This window comes from Drosophila novamexicana, unplaced genomic scaffold (assembly GCF_003285875.2).
Source record: "Drosophila novamexicana strain 15010-1031.04,08,12 unplaced genomic scaffold, DnovRS2.1 tig00000008-arrow-pilon, whole genome shotgun sequence".
NCBI classification, from domain to species: domain Eukaryota; kingdom Metazoa; phylum Arthropoda; class Insecta; order Diptera; family Drosophilidae; genus Drosophila; species Drosophila novamexicana.
Genome location: NW_020824765.1, coordinates 5,067,920 through 5,080,937, shown reverse-complemented (window position 1 = coordinate 5,080,937; position 13,018 = coordinate 5,067,920). Strand labels below are relative to the sequence as shown.

The following is a 13,018-nucleotide window of genomic DNA, read 5'->3' as shown; positions in this document are numbered from 1 at the left end:
TTAATCTTTACAGCTCTTTCGATAATACGCTTACCTGACAGCAGTGGACACATTTTTAGATTTTCTTTGTTTGAAAAGGGCCAAAACCTAATCGGTTTTGCATTCATGAAATGTAGAGCCCGCATTGTCGAGCATCAAATCGATTAAATCATGGATTTAAGGGGTAGGTCGAACGTTTTTGCTATAGAAAGTATTCAGAATTGTCGCAAGTTGTGTCAATTGAGATATAAATCGAATGTAGGGGAACTAATTTTTATGATATAGAGAGCTGTTCCTGTTTTTTTTTTTATTTTTTAATTTGCAGACTTTTCTTACGCTTAAGACTGATGTACATAAATCTGAAAAAATAATTTAAAAATCAATCGTTATAATAATATAAGTAATAATATTCACATAGTATAATTATTCTCAGTATTCTGCATGCTTAATATTTTCATAACAATTATTATTAGTTGTAATTTTTATTATTATTATTATTATTATTATTATTATTATTATTATTATTATTATTATTATTATTATTATTATTATTATTGTTATTAATATAATTTTTATTTGTATTATTATTATATTTCCTATCGTTAGTTTTAAATAATTCATAAATATATTATAATAGTCAGTAATAAATACAATTAAATCGTAATAATAATAATAATTATAATGAAAATAATAACCAATACTGAGAATAAGCTTAATATGATCTGATAATGCATACTTTAAAATACTTTCCATTTACCAATTGTTAAATTTAAATTACATAGTCAACACCATTTTCCATTTCATTGCCTCCAACCTCTGTCTCGCACTTCTTATTTCTAATACAAATTGATATATTCAAAATTGGAACCTTTCTTGACTGGGTTGGCACCTATGTTAGGCACCATTTCCATTATATATTACTCTTTCCCTGGCTTTTCCTCTTCCTCACACGTTGACAGACGTCAATTAATCAAGTCGCACTTAATTTTCATTGAAATATCTTTTGTACATATTAATAAACAATTCCGTGGGGCAATGCCAACAATTTCGGTGGCCATCACGTGCCACCGGGGGGCACATGCGAGCCATAGACGAGTGTGTGTGTGTGTGTGTGTGTGTGTGTGTGTGTGTGTGTGTATGTGTGTATGTTGACTAATTACGCTGCCTAGACGACGAATTGTAATTACAGGAAATCCTTTTGCCTACACAGCTAGAAATTGTGAATGCGCGCTTTGCGGTGTCGACTTCCTTTTCAAACTGACAGCCAAAAAAAAAAAACAGGATCATTTATTTGACTGACCGGGGCAGGGGAGAGGGGAGATCCTGCAGCATGTGTTGAGTCTGTGCGTTAGCATATGGCTGCCAGCTAAGTGCCAGAATCCTTTCATCAATTTATAGACAAGCGTGAAGTGGAATACTTGAATTACGCAGCCTTTTGGCTTGCAGTTCAGTTCATTGGAATACCCAAAGCGGAGAGAGAGAGAGAGAGCGAGACGCGCCCCCGAGCCTTGCCCCTTGGCGTTGCACAAGGCACGAGGCGTTTGTTGCAAGCAACCACAGGACGCGCGTCCTGTGCGTGAGTTCAAATTGCAGCAGCAGCTGCTGTTGCAGCAGGCAGTTCCATTGAAATTATCTCAACAGAGCCTGCGCAATTATTGCTATTGGGTTTTCACTTAAGATTGCACCTTTGTCTCTGTAAATGTATCTGCATCTGTTGAATGTATCTGTATCTGTAGCTGCATCTCTAGCTGCAACTGCTGTCTGGCTGCGCAGCTAACTGTCTCGTCCTGCCGCCGCCTGCTTTGATGCCTGCTCGCATTTCGCTGAGCGAGAAAGTGGAGAGGGAGAGCAAAGGAGAGCGAGTTCTACTTATTGTGCCTCTGCATCTAATGGCTTGTTTATCGCTCGCATTGATCGCAGACCAAATAAATTAAGTGCTTTAATTGGCCGCCTAATTGATAGCGGCGTCTCTTGGCCTAATGTGGCACAGCAGCCAGCAGACAGCAGTCAGCAGCGATGCATGACCCGAACCTACTCCTCTGTATGAGCCGATTTGTTTTTTGAGCTACACACATCCTGCCGGCCAAGCAGCTACAGTTAATCCTCCTAGGCTGGGCATCCTGTCCAGCTGCCGTGCCTCCAATTGCAATTGCCATTGTTTTCGGCCCACACAATGCATGTAAAGGCCTCAGGCTCCGGCTCACACATGATAAGCATCGACAGGAAGCCAGACCGGGTGGATTGGCCAACAAAGGATGTTTGCTTAGGCTCAGCAACTAATATCGCAGCTACGTACGTGACTTTGTATGGCTTGTGCGTTAATATTCAGCATATATTTCTCTTACCATATTTCCTATATTATTTCTCGCTATTTGCTTAGCCTGTTTATTTTCAATTACAGGTAACTCTGTGTTGGCGCATAATTCGAATAAATGCGCAAGGCAAAAGGAAGTAAGCGTTTGACACGAACCCACAAACTCTAGTCGCGGTTGCCCAACTCGCAGATATCCCTCACTCAGCTGCGGGCTCTATACATAGCAAGATTATTTCTGAGTTTCTTGATAAATAAATAAATATAATTAAAAGAAGAAGAAGAAGAGGGCTTACTCAGTCTATGGTTATTACAGGGCATTACAGTCGATCTGGCGTATTACAAATAAATTATATTATTTTTAATGGCCGTGGCAGAGACGTGTGCCACCCATATATCAATCGGTATCTATCGATTGTAAATAAAGGAAGATGTCTTACGGTAAGAAGGAATCAACATTGCCAACAAGGTGTTTCTTCCTCCTAAAGATAGAATATGTATTTTTCTGCTGGTCACATAAACCTATAAAACTTCATGAGATCCCATTTTCAACTTAGTCTATGGTAGGGTATTACAAATAAATGATATAATGGGTGGTGGTAGGGGCATGTGATGCCCACACATCAATCGATATTTATCGATTGTAAGTAAACGAAGAAAGCTAAGAAAGAGAAGGCATCTACCTGATTTGGTGTCTCCTTTTAAAGATTGCCGGAACTAAGAATATATACATAATGGCGTAGAAAAGTTTACTTCTGCTGGTCACATGCACCTATACGACTTCATTATACCCTATTTTTAACCCTGTCTAGGGCTTGAGAGTATTTCAAACATTATATAATTTCTAATGGGAGTTTTTCAAGCAGAAATGTTACAGCTGGCGGTGGCAGGGGCGTGTGCCGCCCATATATCAGATTCCAAATATAGGGACCGAGCATTTTAAGGGAAAACCCATCGAGGCAGCGCACTCGCCGTTAATCAAATGTTATCATAAGTACCAAATGTGCCTGGTGGTGTCTTCCTATATATAGCTATACATATGTATATATACCAAATATATGACTGCAGCAGCCACCCTCGCCTGAACGATTAATGGCTAAGAATTTCATATATACGCAGGCCAGGCATTAACAGTGCACCAAAATATATACACAGAAAAGTGAATTTTATGATCTTCAGTGTTTGCTTAGAGGGGGAAAAACCCAGCCTCAGCATAGTAGCTAATCCTAGGCAGACTCGTGGACTCAGTTTTATTGGCACTTTCCCGAACTATAAATCAATAAACAGATGTGTCGTAAAGTTTTCAGCTAGAAATACCAAGTTGGGTGTGAGGGAGTGCGTGTTGGTTGGGAATTCCTGTAATTTCACTATCTTCGAGACGAGTTTTGAAAACTTGCGGTTATTTCTTGGCTCGTCATAAATGGGCGTGGAATCGTTTGTCATCTTGTGCTGGCAGCTAACTCCACACATAAAAAACGATCATTAACACCAATCTTTGTGGACCTGCGCCCAGTTGGGAGCGCAGAACGTCAAATGTTTAAATCAATTGCTCCACAAAACTAGACGAGGTAACCGTAAAAGCAAAAAATATAAAATGAAGCTGAAAACGCGCGCTCGTAAAACCAAAACAACAGATTCCGCAGCCATTCAAATGCCACACACAAAACGAAAACGGAGAAGCCCCCTAGTACTACGAGAAGAAGATCAGATAGAAGAAGACAGAGAGAGCGGGAGAGAGAGAGGGGGAGATGGTAGAAGACAGAGATGGCGAGTGCTCGTGGGCACAATGGGAAACAAGCCGCACAGACTTCCGCTTTCATTTAATAAATTCGGATTAAGGCATTTTCAAATGATAACAATGAAAAATAAAAACCTTAAGAACTGTAGAAATGCGCCGTGAATCTGATTAACGGCAACTACAACGACTCGGAAATGTGTCACGTAAATGGTTTGTTTCCCAAGTAAACCCACAACATGCCCAAGAACAATCAACAACAACAACAACAACAACAACAAAAGCAAAGCTCACAAATTGCTGTAAAAAGAGAAGATCTCGGCGAGAACTGAGCATCCATTGTTGGGCAATTGTCGCCCATGTAAATATAAATGGGCATACCTAGCCTCAACTGAGCTGTTAAAGCTTATCGAATTACGAAATGCTGCCATCTGAAGTTTTGCGGAAGAGCCTGTCAACAGATAACAGATAACTGAGGTGTGATCTTCAATGCAAGCAGGTGAGGTGCGAGCCAGGTTAGGCTACTTTAACTACGATTGAGCTGTATTAAGTGATATATTTATCTTATTAATTGTCTAAGCTCATGTAGTTAAATATATCTTTAGCCTGAGCTCCATGTTAATTAAGATCCTTTGATATTCCTTATACTGCTTATCTATTATCTATTATATGTGATTTGGGCAGTTCAACCTATTAATTTCCGGTTCCGGCTTGGACTTCTGACTGCCTTGATCGTAATATGGTTAAATATATATGCATAAATTGAGAAATATGCTTTATATTTTATCACCTCACAAAGAGCCCAGTTAAACAAATCGATTTACATTCATTTTTTGTGCTCACGAACACGTTTCGCAAACATTTGCTCAAATTCGAGGCAAACATCGAACAATTGCACTTCCTGCACAAACGCATCCTGTATTACTTACAGCGCATGGGCTCAAGCCTGTCCTGGGCTGGGACGGGACGGGACCAAGGGGCATTCATATCATCTGTTGCTGCGTGGCCCGACTAATTTTACGAATGATGAGCGGAAACGCTGCGGAGGCGCGTACTTTGTACACAAACAGAGAATTCAAAGAGCGTGTGTGCGACAGAGAGAGAGAGAGAGGGAGAGAGAGAGAGGGCAGGTTGTAAAAACAAATGTTGGCAAACAACAAAAACAAGGAAAAGGATGTCCTGCTGCCGCTTAGCGGCATCAACGAGTGTGGAAAAGTGCGTTCTGTAGCTGCAATTAACATTTTCCGCTAGCTGCTGGCCGCGCAGCAGGACATGTGGCCAGGAGGCAATTAGATGTTCGTCCCGCAGTGTGAAATGCAGCGCAGGAAGCAGCTCGACGCGCCCATTGTGCGCTCACGTCCGAATGGGCCATTGGGCCTCGGTTCAGGTACAGGTTCCTGTACCTTTTGTCCGGGACTCGCTTCCAAAATATTTTTGGTGATTAGTGACTTTGCGCCTGGTCGAATTCCAAATGGAATGAGGAATAATAAGGAAACGCCTGTGGCGTTAATTGTTTGTCCCGTAGCTGTGGCCCGTTTGATTTGCGCCGCTAAGAAGTTAATCTGGGCCAACGGAAACGGAAGCGGAAGCTGCAAATGCAAAAATCCTTTAGCTGTTACCTTTTGAAAAAAACACATGTCAAAAATCCCTAACTCCAATATGTAGGAAAACAACATACCATATGCAGAGAATTGATACAATTGAGTTTGCATTTTACCGGTTTTATTATATATATTGATCTATAGCTTAATTGAAAGTCAACGGGAATTTTGCTTTGAAAACTAAACCACCACGCGGCCGAACAAAATTATGCATTATATGTTCGATATAGATGGATTAGTACTATATACGATCTACACAATGCGTAATTTGTGCACTCAGTGCCAAAACTGTAAATTGGAACGACATCGACTGCATGGCTTGGACCTGCCTTGATCATGCAGGGCATTCGATATGTGCTCCTCACTGTGTGGCCGCTCGTGGAGTGTGGCCCCCGCCGCTGTGCGCACCAGACTACGGCGTACGCATTCGCCGTTGCGCCGGAGCGTATAGTTGATGGGGAATTGCAGCATGCCGGGTCGATAGTGGGCCACGGGCTGTAGACCATGAATACAGTTGCCCGTGGGTCTGGCCGTCTGGCTGTTCATGCTTCGCCCTGTAAAGCCGGCACAGCAGCCGCATGGCGTCCGATTTGTGGCATCACCAGCTCCAAAGCGATCCTGTTGCTTGTTGCAACAGCGGCAATATTTCGTACCGTTGCCGCCTGGCGACTTGGAGCGTGCATTTGGTTGCTTTGAGCGGCCACTCTGGCCCGCCGACGACTCGGCGCCTCCACGCCCGCCTGACTGCTGGTTGCGTCCGCCCGTTCCAGGGTTGCCTGGAAGCCCTCTGTTGCGTCCGCCCAATCTAGCCTGCCGCTGATTGGAACGACTGGGTGCACTAATGTTGCTCGACATCGAGCTACTGCAGGTGGCTTGACAGCCTGGGACACAACTGGACTGGTGCTCCGCCGAGCGTGAGCCCGCACAGCAGTTCGTACATTTGCCACAGGAAGCCGTACAGGTGGGAACGCAGCCTCCGTTGTAGCCTGCCGAGCCGGAGTAGCCGTTGTTGCGGCCAGGTGATTTGTTGCAGCCACTGCGACAAGCTGCGCTGCAGGGACTTGAATGCTTGTACTTGCATGGGACCTGCTCTGAGTCGGGCAGAAAGAAGTTCGAATAATTAAGTTGACGTTGGGCATGCTTGGTTCTGTTTTTATCCTTTGGCGGCCCTTTGGCCCTCTCCTTGCCATTGCTCTTGGATTTCTCCTTAAACTTTTTTTTTTCCTTCTCCTTCTCCTTATGCTGAGCTGAGGTTTTTGTGTTTGAGGACTTAGCAGATACGCCGGTGTTAGATGCGCTTCGGGAATGGGACGACTTGCGGCCACCATGCTTTGTTTTTTTCTCCTTATTGGCTGCTGGTTCCCTGACATTATTTTCCAGGAATATCTCCAGGGCCTGTGCGATAAGACAAATAAGCCTTCCGCTATTTTCGTAACTGTTTCTGCAGAATTCGCAATTGCAGGTACACCCAGGTCCAGAAAAGCCACTCGAATCGTCTCGATCAGCCGCGCAAGCGTAGCTGTTGTTATCCACATTGACAGGGCCGTTCTTTCGACGCATACCTGTGCCGCTAGGAGGATATAACGGGGGACCTGGATTGTCACCTGAAGCAGTCATGAATTATGCGCGTGCTTTAGACATTTGCAAAAATGTTAAGTGCAACTTACGCGGGTCGCGTTGCCCTGGACGAACATTGCAGAAACCTGGATCGGGAGCCCATTCATTGTTTCTTGGAGCTGCAGCTACTACCGGAATATTGGATTAATTGAGGGCTTTGCTTACTTGGGAATGCTTAACTCACTATTTTTTTCGGTATAATTATCGGTATAAGGCTCATTGTCAGTCCAATCCCCGTTTCTTTGGCTTGCATCTAATACAGGAATATTCAATCATTAGAATCGAACTAAGGATAAACTCACAATTACTTTGGGCCAATGGAGTGTCATAGATGCGGTTTTGAGTATCGTCATAATATACCTGGCCCGTGGGCGTTGGTGGGGGATTTTGAATATAGCCGGGTGGTGCATAGTCATGGGCTGGCAATGCACACGTTGGGGCTCTGTTGAAAAAAGGGCAAGGCTTAGAAGATATTGGAAGATATGATCTCGACCCTACAATACAATATTGAGCAAAACGACGGACTGTGCTAATTTAGACTTCCTTTTAACATGGAAGTACTAAACCGGAATTCACTTTAAGATGGAAGTACTATACCGTAAAGATGCCCTTGGATCCGGACGGACTGAGCTAATATAGACTTACTCTTAATATGCAAGTACTATAACGTAAAGCTGCCCTTGGAGTCCTACTGGACTTCCTTTTAACATAGAAGTACTATAACGTAAAGCTGCCCTTGGATCCGGACGGACTGAGCTGCTGAAGTTATCCTTAGCTTCGGAACTAGACCGAAGATGTCTTGTCTTGTAAAACGATACAAACCGATCCGGGTAGCCGCTCGAATAATTATTTTTGTATTCGGTGCTGTAATCGTTGTTATTGCTGCTGTTGTTGTGAAAGTTGGATTGTTGTGTACAGGTTCGCGCTAAGGCAGTCGTCAGCTGATCAATCAGTGCACTATTTTCGCAATCCTGCAGCACAACAATGCTGAACGGTGGCGGCTCGCACGGATTACCAGCCGGACACGAACTCTGTGCCGTTGCCTGACCCTGACCCTGACCCTGACTCTGACATTGGTTTCCCGACTGCGGACTCTGTCGCCAGTCTAACGAGCAAGGTGAGTAATTGCCAGATTGACCGTTGTAGTTTTCCAAAGCGGCGTGGATCTTGGCATTGCATAAGTCACAAATGCAATTGTGTCCATCGGGCGTAAAGGTGGTGTCAATTGCCCGCTGACCGCAGACAGGACACAATCTGACACCGCCGCCCACATGGCGTATGGGCTTTGGCTTTTTTGACCTGTTCCTTATGGCTGGCCAGCTCGGCCTAGACTGGTCCCGGCGCATGTAGCTGCCTCTCCGTATGGCTGCCGAACTATAATCGTTGTTCCTCATTGTCCTGCCCAGCACAAATTGTGTCCTAACGGTGGGCTTCAGATCGTGTAGCTTGGGATTGACCGTTTCGCCTGGGGGTGGAGTCGGTAGTTTTCTTACCGTAGCGGCCTTTGGTTCAATATTGTCGCAACTGCTGTCATTCTGCGTGTGGTCTGATTGGGCATCGAACTTCTGGCTTCTGGACTTGTCGTCCGCTAGGCTAGCATCATTCGAGTTTTTGTAGTGGCTTAGAATTTTTTTGAAACCAAATCGTGTCATATTTGAAAATTTTCGGAACGCATCGAGAATTTGCTGTTTTTTTGTTTTTTTTTTTCGCCTTCTGACAGCGCTGGCTATGCACTAGTTGCCTTTGCCTTGCCATTGACCAGCCAACTGGGCAACATTTTGCGCCATGACCAGCCGCTCTTGCCGCTTATATGTAGTCCTTTGACCTTTTGCAGCTCCACAATAGGGCTGCCGCCCACAAAGCCGTTGAGCTGTTGCGTACACTGCCATTTGTTGGGCACCACAAAAGCCGAACATTTTGGCAGTGATTTCTTTACCATCTGCGGTCTCAGCATATTTGTGGCGACTGTTAAAAGGGACTCCCGTCTCCTTGATCCGCCGGGGCCGTTGCTTGGCCCTGCTTCGCTTATTTGGGTTGAGCGCACGGCCAAAAAGCTGCCGCGATAGAAATGATGTATATTCGTGCCCATACAGCCATCCCTGCTGTGCGAGTGGACTATAGGCTGTGGTAGCTGCTGCACTTGGCCATCTCTCAGGTACTGGGGCCGTTGTGTTGTGATTTGCTTCTCGTTGTTATTCTTACGCGCACGCTGCAGTGTGTTTTCTTCACTGCGTGGTGCTACACGTTCCTGTGCCCGATCTTGCACCCGTTCTTTCACCTGCGCCCGCTCCTCTGTCCGTTCTGGCGCCCGATTTCTATTTTGATTTTGGATTTGAGCTATCTCGCGCTTTTCTGCCGGTGCTCCGGTGGATTCCTGCCTTGTCACCGGCTGGGTCCCTGCCGCGGGAGTTGGCACATTCCTAGCTGGTTGGCCCGATGCTCTTGTGCCTCCAGATGCTGGTATGTTCTCTGTGCATTGAATAGGTCTGGCAATCTGTTGGTCTGGAGCCTGCATCTGATATCTTTGTGGCAGATCGCGTCGTGCTGCTGCTGCTGGAGGCTTAGGTCTTACTGCGGGCTGTGAGTGCTGTTCACGGGGATATCCCGCATCCGGCTGCAATTGTGCTTGCCTTTGCGATTGGCCTTGACCTTGCACTCTGTCGCTCCTAACTGTCGTCTGCAGTCGGCTGGGCTTGGGATGGGAGCCCGGCATGGCTCTAGTGCCACCCATCTGATTCTCTCGAGGCCTGGAACTTGCGTTCCTTGCGCCTTGGGAGCCGTTGCCGGCGGATGACAGCTTGCCGCCGCGACAGCGTTGCTTGTGTAGCTTTATTTTAACGCCTGCGCAATCGGGTAGCTTGTGTACTTTAATGGGGAACCGAAGTGAACCCGGATTGGCCTTGGGCATGCGGCGGGTCTTTAGCAGATTACTTGTGGATACAAGTGGTAGCTTCTGTGAACAGTTTATCTGAGTGAGTGAGATCAATTGGAATATTTAAACTTACCTTATTTGAACCTGAGCTCGAGAATAGTTTGCCGGGGCAGCGTCGGTGCTTGATGTGCAAGGCCAAGCATTTTTTGTTAACATTGGAAGTCTGAGAATGTAGCAATTAGATTCAATAGATATGGTAGACATAGCTCAAGCTTACGCCACAGCCGGATAGACGTCGCTTGGGCAAACTTCCCCGTTGCTTGGCCATTTGTAGGCTACCGTGTGGTGCAGATCCACGATTCTGGAAATTGATGGAACATGGGTAAATTAAGAAACGACAGCAGATAATACCCGGCCTTGACCGGGAATGCTTACACAGGATCTGGCGGGCACCTGGCGCCGCTGTAGGAAGGACGAGGTTATAGGCGACAGCTAAAATAGAAGGAAAGAGTTACTTATATTTGAAAATGGATAGAAATATAAGGGTTGCCTTACGCCCGAGTAGGATCTTTCATTACGGGAACTTGTTGGCTTTTTCTCGGGCGAGCTTTCTGCATTGAACCACATTGCAGGCACAAAATTCGTGCGTGGATTATTATGATTGAGCTCAGGCAAGCCATTGCCCGTACAACGGTAGGGCATCTCCTTGGATTCTTCCAGATAGAAAGACGTGCGCCTGCGGCAAGATTCTTTCCGTGGAGCACCTGGTGTACATGCGCAAGATCCTTGCGCCTCATCGAAGGTTTGATAGGAAGAGTATGGTGTGGCCTTGCGTTCCTTAACCGTTTTGGCAGGACATTGTGGTTGCATGTTGCAACTACAGCTAGAAACGGTTAGGGGATTCTTGACGAATCTGCCACTTTGATATTGCAACTCCGCATAATCTGAGCGCGGATTCCTATAATATTCTCTGCCCTGATTGCCTGGACATGCTTGCTTTGGTGGTTTACACGGTAAAGAGTTATAAGTGCCATAATTTGATTTCGCCCTGTGGTCCCTGGGCTTTTTGGTCTTCTTACGGTAACCTTGGGTAGGACATTCGTTTAGGCATCCGTGAGATCTAACCACCAAGGGATTTCGATGTGCCATGCCAGTAAACTGCTTGTGTTCCACGTAATCCGTTGGCTTTTCCGGCGGACAACAGCTGAATATTGACTCAGTTACTGGACGCGGCCCAAAACCGCAACTGCATGCGGATTTACTGCGACGTGGCTCAGGTTTCGGTCTGGGCTCGTAGCAACCTTCGCAGCGAGGTCGAGGCTGCTTTGGGGCCTTGGGTGGAGCCTCAGTTTTATGCGCGTAACGATGCTCACTGCGAGGCTCACCACGAAGCTGCCTACATCCTGCGGATTGATCCTGTTGGTAAGGGTCGTAGCAAGGTTCGCAGAAAGGATCGCTACGGGATTGCCTACGATGCTCGCTATTCGATTCGTGTCGCCTCGATCTTTGCTTTTCTGGGGGCGAAAAGCAAGAACTGCAGCAAGATGATGGTGGAAATTGAAGCTGGGCTGGTGGCTGCCTCGAACATTTCTTTTCTGGTGTTCCAAAGCAAGCAGGCTCGCAACGCGATGGAGCACGTGTTACGGATTTATGTTTTTTCTGTGTATCGCTATAAGAATCACAGCGGTGTCTGGATAACGAATCTGGCGTCCTGTAAGCACTGTCCTGGCTTTGAGAATATTGGCACGCAGCATCGCGAGATTTTGAGGGACATGCGGGGCGTGTTTGTGTTGTTCTGTCGTAATCAGCATGACTTTGTCTGGAACGATATGAATTATGTTGTTTACAATAAGCATTGTTGCCCACTGAAGCACAGGATTGACCGCGCCGTAGCTTAGAGTGTGACCTAGTACAAGACGGTGAACGGGAGACATTACGGTTCCTGCAACAAGTTGCTCCGTTGCAAGCCCGGCGAGGTTCACTTCGCTCACAAGATCTGGAACGCTGTCCACGACTGCAAGCTGCCTGATTACTTTCTGGCACCACTTTATTGGCACATGTCGGGAAGCCAACAGGGTTACAGCTAAAGTTGGAGGGGCCCATACCACCATACTGACGAGCTGGAGGCCATAGATGGCCATAGATCTGGCTTTTAAACTGCTTACTTCTATCTCTGTCGAATGCATGTGACTTAGACTGGGTCGATCTCTGGTGCTGCATCTGGTACTGCTCCATTAACCGATGTCGGTACTGCTTCGGATTCTGTTCCTGAAACTGTCTCTGGTACTGCTGCGGGTACGATGCGTAGTACTGCTTCTGGTACGCTAGCCGGGATGACATCCGGCACGAATCCTGGTACTGTTGATTGAATTTCTGCCGGTAGCACTCCGGACTCTGGTACCCACGCAAGCTCTGCTCCTCGTACAACGCATGGTACGGCCTAAAATGCTCGGTCGGGTACTGCTTCTGGTACGGCTCGTGGTACGAGTCTCTGTATTGACTAGAATGCCGATCCTCTTGTTGCTGCTGCCATTGGCAATCTGCGTGCCCTCCATATCTGGCGGATCTTGCACCCCTACGAGGGACGCCAAGCTGGCATTGCTTGTGAACTGTCGGGGCCATTGCAACGGCAACTGGGAGTTCCGTATTTATCTTCCGCTGAGATTTGGCTCACATAATCTGTGGTATGTTGAGTGTAAACACGAAAAATTTGTGAATTTAACATAAACAGTGACAAGACACACAAAAAACAAAGCTAATTTGATCAATTACTTTTGATTTTGGATTAAATCGAATGGAAATACAAGGTGGCTGGGTTGGCAGGATGAACAGTTCGTATGGATCTAGTGGGAACTTAAGCTATCCGGTTACGTCAGATAGTCAGAAGGCGGATCTCATATTTT

At 46.0% G+C, this 13,018-nt stretch overlaps 3 protein-coding genes across 6 annotated transcripts in view; 1 reads left to right on the top strand and 2 right to left on the bottom strand.

The window, feature by feature from the left end:
• Positions 1-13,018, top strand: part of LOC115757714 — a 46,124-nt gene that overhangs the window by 6,975 nt on the left and 26,131 nt on the right. The window lies entirely within an intron of this gene.
• Positions 5,731-8,971, bottom strand: LOC115757739. 4 transcript variants are annotated; one of them, XM_030698127.1, is made up of 5 exons: positions 8,066-8,971; positions 7,546-7,685; positions 7,428-7,496; positions 7,294-7,371; positions 5,731-7,230 (listed from the first exon to the last, which is right to left on the bottom strand). In XM_030698127.1, exons 1-5 carry the CDS (start codon positions 8,893-8,895, stop codon positions 5,903-5,905), a joined length of 2,445 nt encoding a protein of 814 aa, XP_030553987.1. In that variant the 5' UTR covers positions 8,896-8,971; the 3' UTR covers positions 5,731-5,902. The 4 variants fall into 4 exon arrangements, with proteins under 4 accessions (XP_030553987.1, XP_030553997.1, XP_030554005.1 ...); XM_030698137.1 differs by having other exon boundaries at positions 7,294-7,368; XM_030698145.1 differs by having other exon boundaries at positions 7,552-7,685.
• LOC115757733 (serine/arginine repetitive matrix protein 1) lies at positions 8,905-12,858 on the bottom strand. The gene is made up of 5 exons (XM_030698116.1): positions 10,671-12,858; positions 10,551-10,607; positions 10,393-10,476; positions 10,249-10,338; positions 8,905-10,196 (listed from the first exon to the last, which is right to left on the bottom strand). Exons 1-5 carry the CDS (start codon positions 12,735-12,737, stop codon positions 8,970-8,972), a joined length of 3,525 nt encoding a protein of 1,174 aa, XP_030553976.1. The 5' UTR covers positions 12,738-12,858; the 3' UTR covers positions 8,905-8,969.

Bases quoted from the DNA above. Each gene is read 5' to 3' on its own strand.
- LOC115757739 (XM_030698127.1), bottom strand. From the start codon at position 8,895: ATGACACGATTTGGTTTCAAAAAAATTCTAAGCCACTACAAAAACTCG. The intron at 7,686-8,065 runs GTTTGTATCGTT...TTTTTTCAACAG, and splicing joins TCGAGCGGCTACCCGGATCG to AGCCCCAACGTGTGCATTGC. The intron at 7,372-7,427 runs GTGAGTTAAGCA...ATATTCCGGTAG, and splicing joins TAATTATACCGAAAAAAATA to TAGCTGCAGCTCCAAGAAAC.
- LOC115757733 (XM_030698116.1), bottom strand. From the start codon at position 12,737: ATGGCCCCGACAGTTCACAAGCAATGCCAGCTTGGCGTCCCTCGTAGG. The intron at 10,608-10,670 runs GTAAGGCAACCC...CTTCTATTTTAG, and splicing joins ATGAAAGATCCTACTCGGGC to CTGTCGCCTATAACCTCGTC. The intron at 10,477-10,550 runs GTAAGCATTCCC...ATCAATTTCCAG, and splicing joins AGGTGCCCGCCAGATCCTGT to AATCGTGGATCTGCACCACA.